The 15,427-nt window shown below is 45.5% G+C and overlaps 1 protein-coding gene across 2 annotated transcripts in view; it reads left to right on the top strand.

Moving 5' to 3' along the window:
- LOC144698292 (A disintegrin and metalloproteinase with thrombospondin motifs 3-like) overlaps nt 1–15,427 on the top strand; it is a 335,384-nt gene that overhangs the window by 248,641 nt on the left and 71,316 nt on the right. For both annotated transcript variants that reach the window (XM_078570263.1, XM_078570260.1), the window contains exons 7-8: nt 1,625–1,781; nt 9,868–9,973. In XM_078570263.1, the coding sequence (XP_078426389.1) occupies nt 1,625–1,781; nt 9,868–9,973 (263 nt within the window). The remainder of the gene's footprint in view (nt 1–1,624; nt 1,782–9,867; nt 9,974–15,427) is intronic.

The raw sequence follows: 15,427 nt of genomic DNA, 5'->3' as shown, positions 1-15,427 counted from the left end.
AAAAAGCAGCCCACTTGATTGGCACTGCATCCACAAACATTCACTCCCTCCACCACCGACGTTCAGTAGCAGCAATGTGTCCCATCTACAAGATGCACTGTAGGAATTCAGCAAGGCTCCTTTGACAGCACTTTCCAAACCCATGACCACTACCATCTAGAAGGACAACGCAGCAGATAGACGGGAACACCACCACCTGGAAGTTACCCTCCAAGTCACTCACCATCCTGATCTGGAAATATATCGCCGTTCCTTCACTATCGCTGGGTCAAAATCCTGGAACTCCCTTCCTACCAGCACTGTGGGTCTACCTGCACCACATGGACTGCAATGGTTCAAGAAGGCAGCTCACCACCACCTTCTCAAGGGCAACTAGGGATGGGCAATAAATGTTGGCCCAGCCAGCGAAGCCCACATCCCCTGAATGAATTTAAAAAAATCCTCATTCTGGCTGATCACAGAATTAAGGTGAGGACAGAGCATCAAAACCTCTGTGTTCCTTATAGTGATAATATTTTTTTTCAAAGTTGATTGAGCCTAAAATGGCAGGTTTGCTTGGATAGTAGACCTTTCGTCATGATCAGGAGAAATCAGAATATTATGCAAGCATACCAAATACTGATCAAGTGACCTGCCCATTGGAATTCAACCAAATGATGGTCCACCATTATGAATCTCAGCTTATGGAGGTGCTCAACTCAGTACGTAGTCAGTTACTTCTCCCAACTTTGAGATAGATGTCTCTCCATCCTGTCCAGCTTCCTTTCCATTGACGTTGGCCATAACAGTGTGCCTATATTTCTGATGTTCCAATATGTTTTGATGATAGGTTCATTGTTCTGTGTACCAACCCATCTCTTATTTGATGGTCCAGGCCTATTGACCCTCTCACTGCCCTCTCCAAAACACTTCCATTCAGTGATGATTGTACCCCCTGGATCCTTGGTGAATGTTCCCCTTCTGATGACTCAGTAGGCTGTGGAGGTACAGGTGGCTCTCTATCTGCACGGGTTCTTTTTCATTAATGGTGGCTGGGCGTGTATCTTCCAATGTGGTGTGTGATGTACTTGTACTCTGGAGTCTGGATAATCCAAGATGTTCTGCGTGGACACTGAGAATGGGTAATATTCAGCCTCCTATTTATTGTAGGAAGCATTACTGCTAAGCCTCACAGGCTGTCAGAAATTGTAACATATTAAAGTAATCTTATAAGCCTCTGCTCTAGACAAGGAGCCTTGCCAATGGTGCAGGTCACAAAATATGGGCAATAACATAGCTCCATCTTAATTACAGTACATCCATTTAGTGAGGCTACATTCTGTACATTCTATATCCTCTCAATATTGCCCTCATTATAGAACCATAGACAGTTAACAGCATAGCAGGAAACCCCTGGCCGTGTCACTGCTGATTAGCCATTGTGCTTGCTGCAACATATTCTAATCAGTTCTCCAGCAAATTTTACCATAAATTCACCCTGGAGAATTAAAGCGAGCAGTGATTTAAATTATGTTGGTGAGGGCCAATGTTACCAAGCAACAAGTCTCGGGCCATCCACTTAAGTTTAAGCATCGCACCATCTCAGCTACTGAACACTTAATGAAATCAAACACTCTCTGATCAGTCCATCAGCTTGATCGAAAGAGGGAATCCATCTCGAAGTTTGGAGAACGTCTGCCGTTGGGCCAACTCACAGCAAAAGGCAAACCCAAACCATTCGGAACACCATGACCATGCCATCTTTTTAACAAGGCAAGATTTCGGTCCAGCGGGTATGCAAGGTACTGTATAAGGCTACTGACAGGTACAGTGAAATCAGCAGTGAGTTCATTGCTGTGGAGAGAATTATAGTTCAGTTAAAAAAAAATGCTTTTGTGGATCTTTCCTTTTAAATTTCCTTAAATTTAAAGGAAAAATGAGGAAACCACACTTCTTTCCCCCAGCTCTATAAACAGAACTAAATCTACGCTTACCAAGAAAGGACCTGGTCCCACAGTGACAGGATGTGCTCCGATAATGACAGGATTTGGTCTCATAATGACAAAATCTGGGGCGGAATTTTATGGTCCCTGCCAGAGGGTTTGAAGGTGATGGGGCTCGTAAAATGCAGCGTGTGGCGTGCACGTCGGCTACCAGCCCGTCCCTGACCTGCCTCCCATTTTACATGGCGGCGGTGGAAGCATCATCTGCCTTTGGGCCGACTGATCAAGGCCCTTAAGTGGCCAATTAAGGACCACCCAAGTGTCTCGTTGCGCCCCCACTGCTATTTTACCCACAGCAGGGGTAGGCCCATGCTAAGCAGGCAGTTTGGCAGCTTTAGCTGCGTGGGCTGGTGTTGGGCACGTACCTTTTTTGTGGGTCCCCTGTGGCCCAGGTCATAACCCCCTTTAACCCTCCCCACCCCCAGCCTCTCAAACCCAGTCCTCCAGCCCCCTCACTCACCTCGCTGGGGCCTGTCAGCCAGGCTCCACTGTTATCCTGCATTTACCTTCATCTGGCCTCCATTAGCTCCCGTTCTTTGGGGACTGGCTGTAGTCACAACAGTGGCCACCACTTGAACCTGGCACTGCTGGGACTACAGACTTGGCAGCTCTCTAAGATAGGACAGTTGGGAGTGGAAGTCTTGCTTTTAGCTGATTAATGCCCCATCAAATGTTAATTGGCTTTGGGGCAACAGGTATCAATGGGAATGCATTCCTGCCAACTCTTTGGGTGCTAGGGCAGGATATCCCGCCATATGAAAAGTCCTGGCCCTGGTTAGAACAATGACATATTTTGCTTTATAACGTGAAGTGCTTTGGGACAATTTATTATGTTGAAGGCATTATATAAATACAATTTTTGTTGTGTTTGTGTTGTGTTGTTGGTTTTGACAGGACATGGTCACCATAATAACAGGACTTGGTCAGCATAATGACAGGGCATGGTTGTGAAATTACAATTCATGGCCCCAAAATGACAAGAATCAGTCCCATAGTGACAGGACCTGGTCACCATAATGACAGGACAACTGGACCTAATTCTATAATGTTAGGATCTGGGCCTCTGACAGGGCATAGATATGCAATTGGAGGTTTTTGGCCATTGAATTGTCAGGACATTCTCATAACACCAAAATTGAAAGTTCCAATAGATGTGTTCAAATCCTTGGAATGGGCCTTGAACTCACGACCTTCTGACTCAGAGGTGAGTGTTCCACCATTGACCCAACACTCACAAGAGTGTGCTTCAGGTTAGGGAATATTATTAGGCCCACCTATCTGGCTTACATGCAACTCCAGTGTCTCACTGCATGATTGGCTCTCGACGATCCCAGAACAAGAAGGCCCATCACCCATATCCTAAGGATAAATTAAAGAAAGGGGAAATAATTGGGGGTTTTGAAGGGAAGAGTAGTTGAAGTAGAGTATGAGCATCAAATGGGTAGAGAGAGCTAGGCAGTAAGTCAGGTGTATTAGTGCCTATGGTAACATTTTGGAGATTGAGTAATGAAAATGAGCGCCCTAAGGTAATAAAAATTCAATTGATGTTCCTCTCTTTACCCCGATGAAGTCCAGGGCAGCAAGGTCCGTGGACTGCTTCCCCCCACCCCCATGCCCCTGGCAACTGAGGCCCTTCAGTGGGCAATTAATATGTACTTAAAGACTTCACCCTGCCTCTGCTGGTATTAAACCGTCAGCAGAGGGGGGGTGGGGGAGGTGGGACTTGCCATGTGGGGAGCACAACAAGCAACCGTGGCATGTTCACCTGCAAGTTCCCAGGGTTCTTGATCCAAGGAAAAGGCCTGCTACTGGCCTGTCAAGTGCCTGAGTAGCACACAATTTTCTGGCCTTCTTGAAAAGAGGTGATGCGGGGCTGCCATTGTTGGCTGAGATTCCCATCATCTCCATTCAATTCAGCCCTATGCAGGTGAAAGGTAGCAGTTAAGATTAGCTGAGATGGGTCATGAATACTGGGGAAAAGAGCACTGGGGAGACAGTGAAATACTTTTTGGACACTGGGCACAGTGGAGAGGGAGAGTTAGAGATAAAGCCTGGATTACACTGACACTATCAAGAAAGAGACAGGCCTGCATTTTTTAGTACAAGAGCAAAATGTTGCAGATGCTGGAATTCTGAAATAAAAACAGAAAATGCTGGATATGCTCAGCAAGTCAGGCAGCATCTGTGGAAAGAAACAGAGTTAACGTTTCAGGTCGATGACCCTTCATCAGAATCTGATCATCGGCCTGAAACTTTGGGCGGAATTTTCCCATCCTGCCCGGGGTGGGTTCCATGCTGGGTGGGAACGGAGAATCCAGCGGCAGGCAAAAAGTCGGAAATCCGCCGGTGTAAAAACAGCTTCCAACTCTCCCGATGGTGGGTTTATGGCGGGTCAGTTATCCTGCCGACTAGTGGCGTGAACGCCATTTGCATTCATTAACATCTCATGAATGCTCATTGAAACAGCTGCTCGCCAGAATCTTGTCAAGCCTTCCAATCACACCAGCGGGAAATTACGTCGACCTCAAACCCATTTGAAAAGGCGGGGGGGGGGGGGAGGTGTGCACAAATCAGATCTCAGTTCGCTTGTAACTTTGAGGTTAGCGCAACATACGTAGCCTACCTGCCATAGCGCCGCGCCGGTCTTGTTGAGATGAACGCCACACTGCCTGGGCTGTAGGGTTGGTCTGCTCCTGCTCTTTGCCTACATTGTCCTGAAGAACACCACTGCGCTGTGGTACTCATGCAGGCCTCCACTTTCAGACAGTGACCAGAATCTGGCCGGGGTTGGGGAGTGCAGGGGTCTTCTCCTCCTGGTGGCTGAGACCATTGTCCACATGGACATCACTGTGCAGTGGCAGTCAGGCAGAACTCCACTTTCAAAAACTAGCACTTCAACCGGGGGTGGGCTATGAGGCAAGGGTGGGGATGATGAACACAAGTTGGGCAATGGGGAAGGAAGGCTGTGGAAGGCTGTGAAGGGGAAGGATGGTCATAAGGGGGACAAAGGGGAGGGAAGGCTGTGGAATGGTTGTCAGGGAGCAGGGTGAACACAAGTGGGCCTTACTATGGTCGCCCTCTAACTTGATGTTGCCGCAAGAGTGAGCAGGAGTCAGCTTAGAAAGAAAGTAGGAAAACTTCCTTGCGATGAAAGCCACTGAAAGCCAATGGCTTCATTAGCACTGGTAAAGGGCGACTCAGGACTCAGTGAATTCACATCACAGTCGCTGCATCTCAAGGGTAACACATAGGAATTTGGAATTTGTGAATGCAAGTGATAGCGAAGGCAGCACAGCTGTATCACATAGGGTATTCCATCAATGAAGGCGATGCCATCTTGGTCACCTCCATGTGTGTGCTAGTGTCTAAAGGACAAGGCGGCATCAGCCAACACGCAAGTAGGACAGGAAAAACTATGGACCCTTACAGTTTCCAAATGTTTCATCTTATGAGCTTCACTTTCTTGGCCCTTGAATCATTAATGTCTTCAATGTTTCCATTCAGAGAGAAGGCAAAAGCAAATATGGACGCAGGGCTCAATGCTGCCTTTGTCAGGGTCGTAACATAATGGAGGAGGCGAAGGAGGGAGAGGCAGTGCTGCCCGCAGCTCCAGCAGGAGGCTATGCCTGAGGGACATGGCCAAGCGGAGCCACAGCATGATCAGGAGGGTCAGGAGGAGACCCAGATAACAGAGGCAAAGCACCAGATCTAGGGTTTATCATTGATGAGTCTCCTATTTACAAATGAGTGAGAGGCAATGTCATGCCCATCTGCGCTTGTTCCGAGTTCTGGTACATCACAGGTGCCACCTTCTTCTTGAAGATCTGATACCATGCGGAGTTGGAGGGTATCCCCTGCCAATGACTTTGAAGGTGACCTCAGCACTCAATTTCTTTGCCTCTGGTTCTTTCCATGGATTGACAGAGGACCTGTGGGACATCTCTCAGTCTGCAACACATCGATGCATAAAGGGGGTCACCGATGCCCTTTACAGGAAGGCCCATCATTATGTCAGGTTTGCTCTGGGTGAAGATAGCCAAGCTGTAAGATTCACCGACTTCACCGCCATCTCAGGCTTCCCAAGAGTACAGGGTGCAATAGACTGCACCCATGTGGCTACACAGGCTCCAAGTCAGCAGCCCCTAATGTTTATAAACCACAGGGGCTATCAGTCCGTCAATGTACAACTGGTGTGTGATCACCGGGAGCACATACTGCACATTCGTGCACGGTATCCAGGGAGTCGCCATGACTCCTATATCCTGAGTCACTCACAGATGCCTGAGATTTTTGAGAGGCCATTACATCTGCGAGGGGTGGCTGCTTGGGGATAAGGAGTACCCACTGAAATGCTGGCTGATGTCATTTGTGCGTCACCCTCAGAGTTGTTCTGAGGAGAGGCACAATGCAGCTCACAGCTCTACACACTCCCTTATAGAGCAGACCATAGGGCTTCTGAAGATGTGCTTCAGATACTTGCACCACTCAGGTGGCTCATGTCAATACACTCCTGACAGGGTTTCCCACATTATCGCAGTGTGTTGCACCCTCCACAATCTGGCAATGCAAAGAGGTGAACTCCTGCCAGATGTTGAACTGGCGGAGAATGAGAGCTCATCGGAGGATGAAGATCCGGAGGCCCAGGAACTTCAGGAGGCTGTTAAGGGTCAGTATGAGCGCGATCACGCCATGGAGGAAGGAAGATCTGGGAGACATGCCTGTGATACGTTAATTGCTGACAAGTTCCAGGAAGAGTAAAGTTAAGTGAGGGCATATGGCCACATCTCTCCTAACCCTCAATGCCTTTCCCTTTCATCTCGGGATGTCCACGCACTTTCAGCAAGAACGGGTCCTGCATTCACACTTGCATGTTCTGGCCCCATGAGTTGCCAGGCCATGATCTCTGCTTTGGTCCATGGCGCCCACTCTCTCTGGGAAGTGAGAGTCCACTGAGGAACAAGAGCAATACGAGAGAAGACTTGAAGCCTTCGCCACCATCTAATGATGCAAACACTGCTGCGATGAGATGTGGGCAATGCTTAGCGATCTCCTCCTCCCCTGAATGTCTTTTCTTCTGCTGCTACCACTGAGGAGACACAAACGCTGTTAGATTATCAATGCTGATGAGCTGCCGTCACTCAATGGTGTTCTTTGAGGAAGAAGGATTAGAAATGCTTCCATCGCACACTTCCAATAAAGATTTAAACACACCTCCCTGACATCATACAAGGATGAGGAGACTAGTTCAACTGAGATTGACATTACAGGAATGTTAATCTCGCACTGGGACAGTATCACTGAGTGGGAGGATGGCTAAACCTCAACATAGGAGGATTCTAAATTCACAACGCCTTCAGTGCCCAAAACATTCACATAACCATCAAATGTATTCACAAAAGTGCAATTTCTTTAGAGCTATAGCACACTCTGACCCAAATGTGACGTAAAAATTTCTTAACTTTCCTAACCCTACCGCTATGCCTGGGTGCAGCCCCGACATCTGCAGCAGAGGTGGAGGCAGCCTGCTGACTGCCACGTACTGATGTCTGTGATGAACTTGGCGGACATCGTCCAGTGCCAGAAGTGCCCTCGGCGACCTGAGCAGCTGGAGTGGATGGGGTCATAGTCAGAGGGGACCGTGAGCAGCTTTACACCCTTACAATGTCCTGAGAGGAGGCTTCCTCATCCTCCCTGGGTGTCGAAGGCTCAATCTGACTCCTGCAGGAGATAGTGCACCTAGAGGGAGGTCAAGGTGCCGCATCACATGTTGCCTACAGCTTGATGGTGTCCACCAGGGTCTGTGGTCATGGAATGCAGGGCCGAGTGCAAATCTGGCAAGACCTGCTGGACCAAGGTCTCCATGGTGGTTGCCAGCCATCCCATTGTGACCTCTAAGCGCTTGTATGTCGGAGCCACGACATCAGACAGAACATGGACGAACTCCTCCATTGCTTGCTCTAGTCCGCTGAGTGACTGTCGAATCTCTGCCTGATGTTCCACTGCCTGATGTTGCATCTCCAGCATTGAGTTGGCGGTCGCGTCCAGAGGCTCATCTGACTCGGACTGAGCAGGTGGCTGGTCTCCAACAGTCCTCAGAGTGCCAGAGACCTGGGCTATTCCTGCTTCCGACTGCTGCGGGGGCGTGTCAATGAGGTGTTCTCCAGAAAGTGAGCCCGAGCCTAATCTATAGCTGTGTCCCACCAACGTGTGTCTCTCTGAGCTGGTGAAGGGTGCGTGTAAGCGGTCTGACAGTTTTTCCAGAGCTTCCTTTTTGGATGTGGTCTGGGGGCTCAGACTGGTGCTCCACTACCTTGTGGGCCTCAGTCCGCTGGTGCCTAGAAAATAGAAAATAGAGATTCAATTGATGAGCATGAGCTATATAAGAGTACACGTGACTCACTCTGATTGTCAGGATTTGATGAAGTGATGGCGCTGTAATCCGTACTAGGTTGCTGGGAGAGGCCGATCTCTCCTTCCCCACAGGAGCGATTCCTGTCCTCCCCAGTCAGCTCGGCTGCAACCTCCTCAAATTCAGTGAGGGCAATGATGTCGGCCGTCCCTCCCCCTGTCTGTGCTCTCTCACACCTGTTGTGCACCAGCTTGGCCTGTATGAAGAAGAAAGAAAGGCATGTGATGAGAAGAGATGGAACAGAGGTTGGGTGAGATGCGTGTCTCCTGTGTGTGGTGAGCCCTCCCCAGAAGGGCCAGAGGATGGAGTGTGAGCAACATGATAGATGGGCTGGCGGTGATGTGAAAGTCTGGGTGAGACAATGAGTGTTGATGTGATTCCCCTGCTCATGGTTGTGTGAGATCCCTGAAGAGAGTAGTCATTTGAGTGCATGATGCCGTGATGACAGCTGATATTGGAGGGAGTTGAAGGATGACTTATCCTGGCGGAGCAGCTGAGATTGTTCATCCTCTTCCTGCACTGGATGACATTTTGGGCATGGTTGCCAGCTGTGCTGACCTGCTCTGCGATGGTCTCCCAGGCCGGAGACATGAGGCTGCTGTGCTTACTGGAGCTATCCCTGGGATACAGGACATGCCTATGCACCCATACTCCTCTGATCAAGGTATGGAGGGCCTGGTGGGTGAAGTGGGGTGCAGCCTTCTTTTTGAGGCTTTCAGCCTTCTTCTTGTGGTTGGAAGACATCTCTGCACACGTCCTGAAGACAGGTGGGCTGGAGAGAGTGAGACTATGTGTTGGACTGGCCTTTAAATGTGGCGCCCGGACCTTCGACCCCGCCAGCTGACGGCGGGCAGACGAATTAGCTCCCGACCCGCCAGGTGATTTGGCCTGATACTCGCCTGTCATAATTAACAAGCTTCCAAGCTTGGAATTGGGATCGCGTTCCTGCCATTCTGGCCAGCGGAGTGGACATTGCCAAATCCACCCGCCACCGTACTTAGTCCCATAAATGGATAATTCCGCCCGATAACTGTTTTCCTCCACAGATGCTGCCTGACCTACTCAGCAAGTCCAGCATTTTCTGTTCTTAGTTCTTCAATTTTAATAACTCATTTGTAGGACACAGTCAGCATTTGTTGACTTTGAGAAATGGTTGGTTGGCCTTCTTATTAAACCACTGTAAACCGGGTGGTGAAGATTCTGCCACAGCGCTGTTAGGTAGGGAGTTCCAGGAATTTGAGCTACTGATGTTTTCATTGGTACTGGATAGTTGGAGATATATTCTGGATTATATTGGCACTGTACAACTGAAGACAAACACTGGATTACACTGGCACTGGGCAGCTCGAGAAAAATCCAGATTGCATTTTCAACGTATGTGGGCTCATTTTCCATTCATTTGAACTATCCTGTCACTGTGTTTTTGTTATTAACTTGCACTCTTTTGCTTTTCTTTCTCTTGGTGACCTTTTGCAGGGTATGCTCCAGTGACTGGAATGTGCCACCCAGTCCGAAGTTGTACTCTAAACCATGAGGACGGCTTCTCTTCAGCATTTGTAGTTGCTCATGAGACCGGACACGTGTAAGTTCTAAACAATCATATAATAAACCAGCCTTTTGGAGTTCATGTCACCTCCAAACCTGGTAAAGCTAATCATTTTGGCAGCAATTCACTGAGGGTATATAGGCTTTGAGCTGAATGGGCTGCATAATTCACTGCTATTTGTTCTGTTTGCTGCCTCTGTTTCTTGTGGGACAATGACCTCCCTGCCATCACCTACACTGATACCAATGTATAGAATTAGAAAGGCCATTCCCTCCACAGACCCCACAAAAGTCCACCTTTTATTGGTTACCAAATCCATTGCACCTCCAGGAGACAGAATTCTGTCACTCTCTTAAGAAAGGAGGAATCAAGAACTTGCATTTATAAAGAACTTACCATTTCCTCGTGCCATTCAAAGCACTTTACACCCAAAATATTGCAGGCCTGTAGGGAACCAGTAGGTGAGTGGATCTGATTAGATAGCTTTTTTAAACAAGTAGCACAGGCACAATGTGCCAAATGGATCTCCTTCTGTGCTGTATAATTCTGTGACCACATCTGAAGTGTGATCACTGTTGTTTTGCGTAGAAAGATGGCAGCCAATTTGCACACAAAATCCCACAACACAAGAAAGAATGCCTAAATAATCTGTTTTGGCTGGTGTTCATCAAGAGAGGAACATTGACTAGGGCACTGGGACAATGCCCTGTTCTTGTTTGAATAGTGTCATTGGGTGGGATTTTCATTCTCAAGGCGGGTAGTGGGAGTCGTGAAAATGCCTGGCTTGCCCTGCCCGCCTCCAGAGAGAGTGCCTGTAAGAATGGGACTTTCATTGTGGGGGGTGGGTGTGGGCTGCAGTTGGGGCAGTTGACCTGGGAAAAAGTTCAAAGGCAGCCACAGGGGCTGCCAGCTGCGGAGGCGGGCTGTTTAAAAGCCCACCTCGGTGATGTGGGACGTCATCCCAGTTATAATAAAAACAGAAAGGTCCTCCAGCCCTCTACCCTCACACCCTACATACTCTCCATGCCCCATCCATGGCACCTCATGCCCCCCTACCCACCCCCAATGGCCCCTCATGCCCCCTATACCAAGATATGCCCTACACTCACCACTTGTGACCTCCCATGCCAAAGTATGTCCCTCCCAAACAACCGCTATGGCCTCTCATGCCCCCCCATACCAAGCCATGGTGCTTCCATGCCCATTCACTCACAATACAATGTTTAGAAGCAACAAACACTATAGTGGCTGCAGGATGTGTTAAAAAGGTTTAAAAAAGTAATTCATTGATAACTTTCCACTTTCTTAAAAAAAAATCTCACTACTACAGCCGAATAAAAGTGTCAATCATCCAGACCCTTTAAAGTATCAATAGCCAAAACTGTAACCACTTAAAATCTCTTTATCTTGTGTAAGTAAACATTGTGAAATTTATAGCCTAGGTCAGAGACCCAAACCTATTAATCAAACAATGTTTTCCCTAGGGCTCAGGTATTTCAACAGGCTAATGGATTTCTGGGCTATCGGCCAATTGTTGAAACACCTGAGCTATAGGGAAAAATTGTTTGATTGACGGTTCTGGCTCTGTGATCTGTACTGTCAATTTCACCATGATTATTTGCACAAAATAAAGAGGTTTCAAGTGCTTGCAGTGTCGGCTGCCTTTACTTTAAAGGGTCTGAATAATTGACACTTTTATTGGGCTATAGTAAAGAGGAATTTTCTTTTTAAGACCATGGAGCATTATCAATGAATGATTTTTTAAAATAAGCTTTTTCCACACATCCTGTTATTGGGCTCATTGCTTCTATACAGTATTATGACACAGCTGATGGTAAGGGCCGAGTTGTTCAAATCCCAGAGGGAAACTTGAAATAACTGTCATAACCCATTTTTGCACTTTGTATGTTTTGAGATGCAGGCTTTGAATTCAGTAGTAATAAGACTATCGAGTCTCAAGGAGTTTTTTTTATAAAACTAAATTAAACATTTATTAATACAAGACAGATTGTAAGCACATACATATGTCTACAAAATTACTACTATAATAACTACAAAAATCCCCTAATTAATCTGACTCTTAGTTAGACCCCCGGTAAGGCAACAGTAAAGCACAGATTTAAACAGACCCCTGACAAAGCCCATACTGGACAGTCACATTCAAAATGAGTTTCTTTCAGCCCTGGGTCCTTGCTGACAGACTTGAGGCTTGCAGGCTGGAGGCTTTAGCTCTTAGAATCCCTCCTCCTTTTACCAACAACCTTCTCTTCCTTTATACATATTTTCCTCTTTGAATGCAAATTCTCATTGTCACTAGGTTTTTTTTTAACTTTAAATCTTCTAACAATAAAACCCTTTCATAATACCCACTTTACTAGTAAGCTTTTAAAAAAATAAACACATTGTTTCTGAGCTTCACCTGATTAGGTGTAATATTTCACCCGCTCTTTTTAATGGTCTACATAAAAATGCAAATTTCCCCCTTTATACCTCACCTTCTATTTCCCTACGTTTATCTAATTACCATTTCAAACTTACTTCGCTTCTATACATCAAAGCCTCTAGACCAGCTGTCTTTAATCCAATTTGGACACACACATAGGCACAGACACCACTAAATTCTATTTTAAAATAATTTCCAAAACATTATAGACATTATTATATCTTCCTGACAACAGTGTATGTGAATGGGCATGCAAGTGCCATAATTTGGCATGGGGGGCCATAGTGGGTGGGCAGGGGCATACCTTGGTTTGGGTGGAATGAGAGGACCTTTTGAACTTACCTTTCAAAAAGGTTCGGTCATGCAGACTATGGTCCATGACACTTCTGAGGTATTGTGAACCACAGCTCTTTGAAAAGCTGCCTAACTCCCTGAAAATTTTGGAGGACAAGGATATGCCTATACTCACAATGGAGTCAGCTAGGTGCAAGCACGCAACCCAAACTCCTAAAAAACACTCCTCAAAATTGGAAACCCCGGGAATGGGCTTGAAAATCATAGAATTGGGACACGCCTGCCAATTTTAAAGGGCTCCTGTGTCATCCTGACTGGGTGAAAATTCAGCTCATTGGATCTATTACATGGCACCTGAGGAGCAAAGAGGTCTCGGTTAATTAAAAAATTCTGTCAACTTTTTCTGCAAGCACAAATTTAATACATTCAGTTTAATTTAATTTAATCAAGCAGAACTCTAGAATTCACCATGATTTAGCTTATAACCTACACTTGAAAATTTGGCTTGAGTCACTCATCCTTGGCCACATTAGTGCAAATTAGTTCATGCAGATTTTGATCATCTGTATTTGCCTTTGTCCTATAAAACTGGCAATCCTGTTTCAAAGCAATTAAAAAAGTCTGTGAACTGGTTTTATTGGGGATCTATTCTGCATTAATTACTCAGTGGGGAAAAAGGCCAACACTCCAGTGCAGCACTGAGGGGCTGCAACTCTCAGAGGCGTCGTCTTTCAGATGAGAAAAACCGAGGCTCGATTTGCCCTCTCAGGTGGGTGGGAAAGATCCATGGCACTGCTCAAAAAAGGGAGGAGGGTTCCCTTAGTATCCTGGCCAACATTTATCTCTCAAACAACATCTAAAAACAGATGATCTTATTCATTTATTTAACTGATGTTTGTGAGTCCTTACAGTATATATTTGTCTGCTGCATTTCCTACATCAAATAGTGAACACACTTCAAAAGTAGTTAATTGGCTGTAAAGCACTTTGGGACATCTTCAGGTTTTGAAAGATGCTATTTCAATACAATTTCTTTAACTCTACCAATGTACAGTAACCCAATAAACACCATGCAGTTCATTCTCATCAATGGTACTATCTTTACCTATCCTTCACGCAGCAGAAACATTAACATGACCATACTCAAATAAATATTTGGTGATATCCACATCCAGACTGGCTTCTTTCCCAAAGGTTATGTTCAAGCATGTCTAGGGGCACAGGTCAAAATGTACAAATGTTAAGAATTGGAAGAGCATTGTGCAGCCACGCTATATAGTGTACCCAGCTCACTGTGTGAGTCCATTCTAATGCAGTCAGGGGAGGGCGTGACAAGGGACAAAAGGAAGACATTAGGAGAGAAGTCAAAAATAAACAATTAGAAAGGCAAAGATGACCTATGAAATTAAATTATTCCGGAACATAAAATAAAATAGTAAATTATTATGCAGGAACATAAATAAAAAAAAGGAAAGTCAGGATGAGAATAGGACCAAGAAGGGATATAATAAAAAGGACATGATAAAATCACAGGCAGCAATAGCAAGATGGCAAATATATTAAATAATTACTGTGCTTCAATATTTACCTGGGAGACAGGTCAGGTGAACATGACACCTGAAGATGAGATTAGAAATCATGTAGCTACACGTAGAATAAAGAGAAGAAATATTAAATATACTAATCAAACTCAGGGGATAAAAACCCCTGGTCCGTAATGATTGTATCTGCACATTTTAAAAGAATCAAAAGCAGAGATAGCAGAGACATTATCACACATATTTAATAATTCAATAGGAAAGGTGTAGTGCTAGAGAACATTAAGTAGCTGATGTCATATTAATGTTTAAGAAGGGAGATAGAATATGTCCAGGGGACTATAGACCAGTCAGCTTAACGTCAGTGTTAGAAAAAATAACGGAAATCCTACCAAAGAAGAAAATAGAAAAAACATTATGAAACCAAAAATATAATATTCAACAGGCAACATGGATTTTAAAAAGGAAAGTCTTGCTTGATCAGCCTCATTAACTTCTTTGAAGAGGTAACAAAGAGAGTAGATATGGGTAATGCAATTATTGCAATTGCCTAGATTTCCAAGAGAGCTTCAATCAAGTGCCACATAATAGAACTAATGAATAAGATCAGACTGTACTAAGTTAGGGAACAAGTAGCAGAATGGATAGCTAGCTAGCTTCAAGATAGAAAACAGAGTGTAGGGATAAAGGGTAGTTTTCAGAATGGCAGAAGGTGAAAAGTGGGGTTCACAAGGATCAATGCTGCAGTCACTGTTGTTCGCAGTTTATAGTAATGATTGAGATTTTGGAATCAAAAACACAATTTCTCAATGTGCTGATGTCACTAAATTGGGGGGATGGTCAATACTGAGGCGAACTGCAACAAATTACAAGGAGTCATCAATAAACAAGCAGAATGGGCATATAGTTGAATTGAATGAGTTTCAACAGAGATAAACGGGTGGTATTACACTTTGGCAGAAACATGATGAAATAACATGTTACTTGGAAAGTAAGAATCTAAATTGGGTAGAATATCAAAGGAATCTGGGAGTACAAATATACAAATCACTAAAAGTATTGATGCAAGCTAATAAGGCCTTAATCAAAGCAAACCAAGCACTAGTGTTTATTTCTAGAGTGAAAAGTAGTGTAGTTGTGACTAAACTTGTATCAAACCTTAGTTTGACTGCACTTGGTTGGCATATCATAAAAAAGGATATAGAGGATTTACAA

The sequence above is a fragment of the Cetorhinus maximus genome, chromosome 2, assembly GCF_964194155.1.
Source record: "Cetorhinus maximus chromosome 2, sCetMax3.hap1.1, whole genome shotgun sequence".
Taxonomy (NCBI): Eukaryota; Metazoa; Chordata; class Chondrichthyes; order Lamniformes; family Cetorhinidae; genus Cetorhinus; species Cetorhinus maximus.
This window is presented reverse-complemented; position numbering and strand designations above follow the sequence as displayed.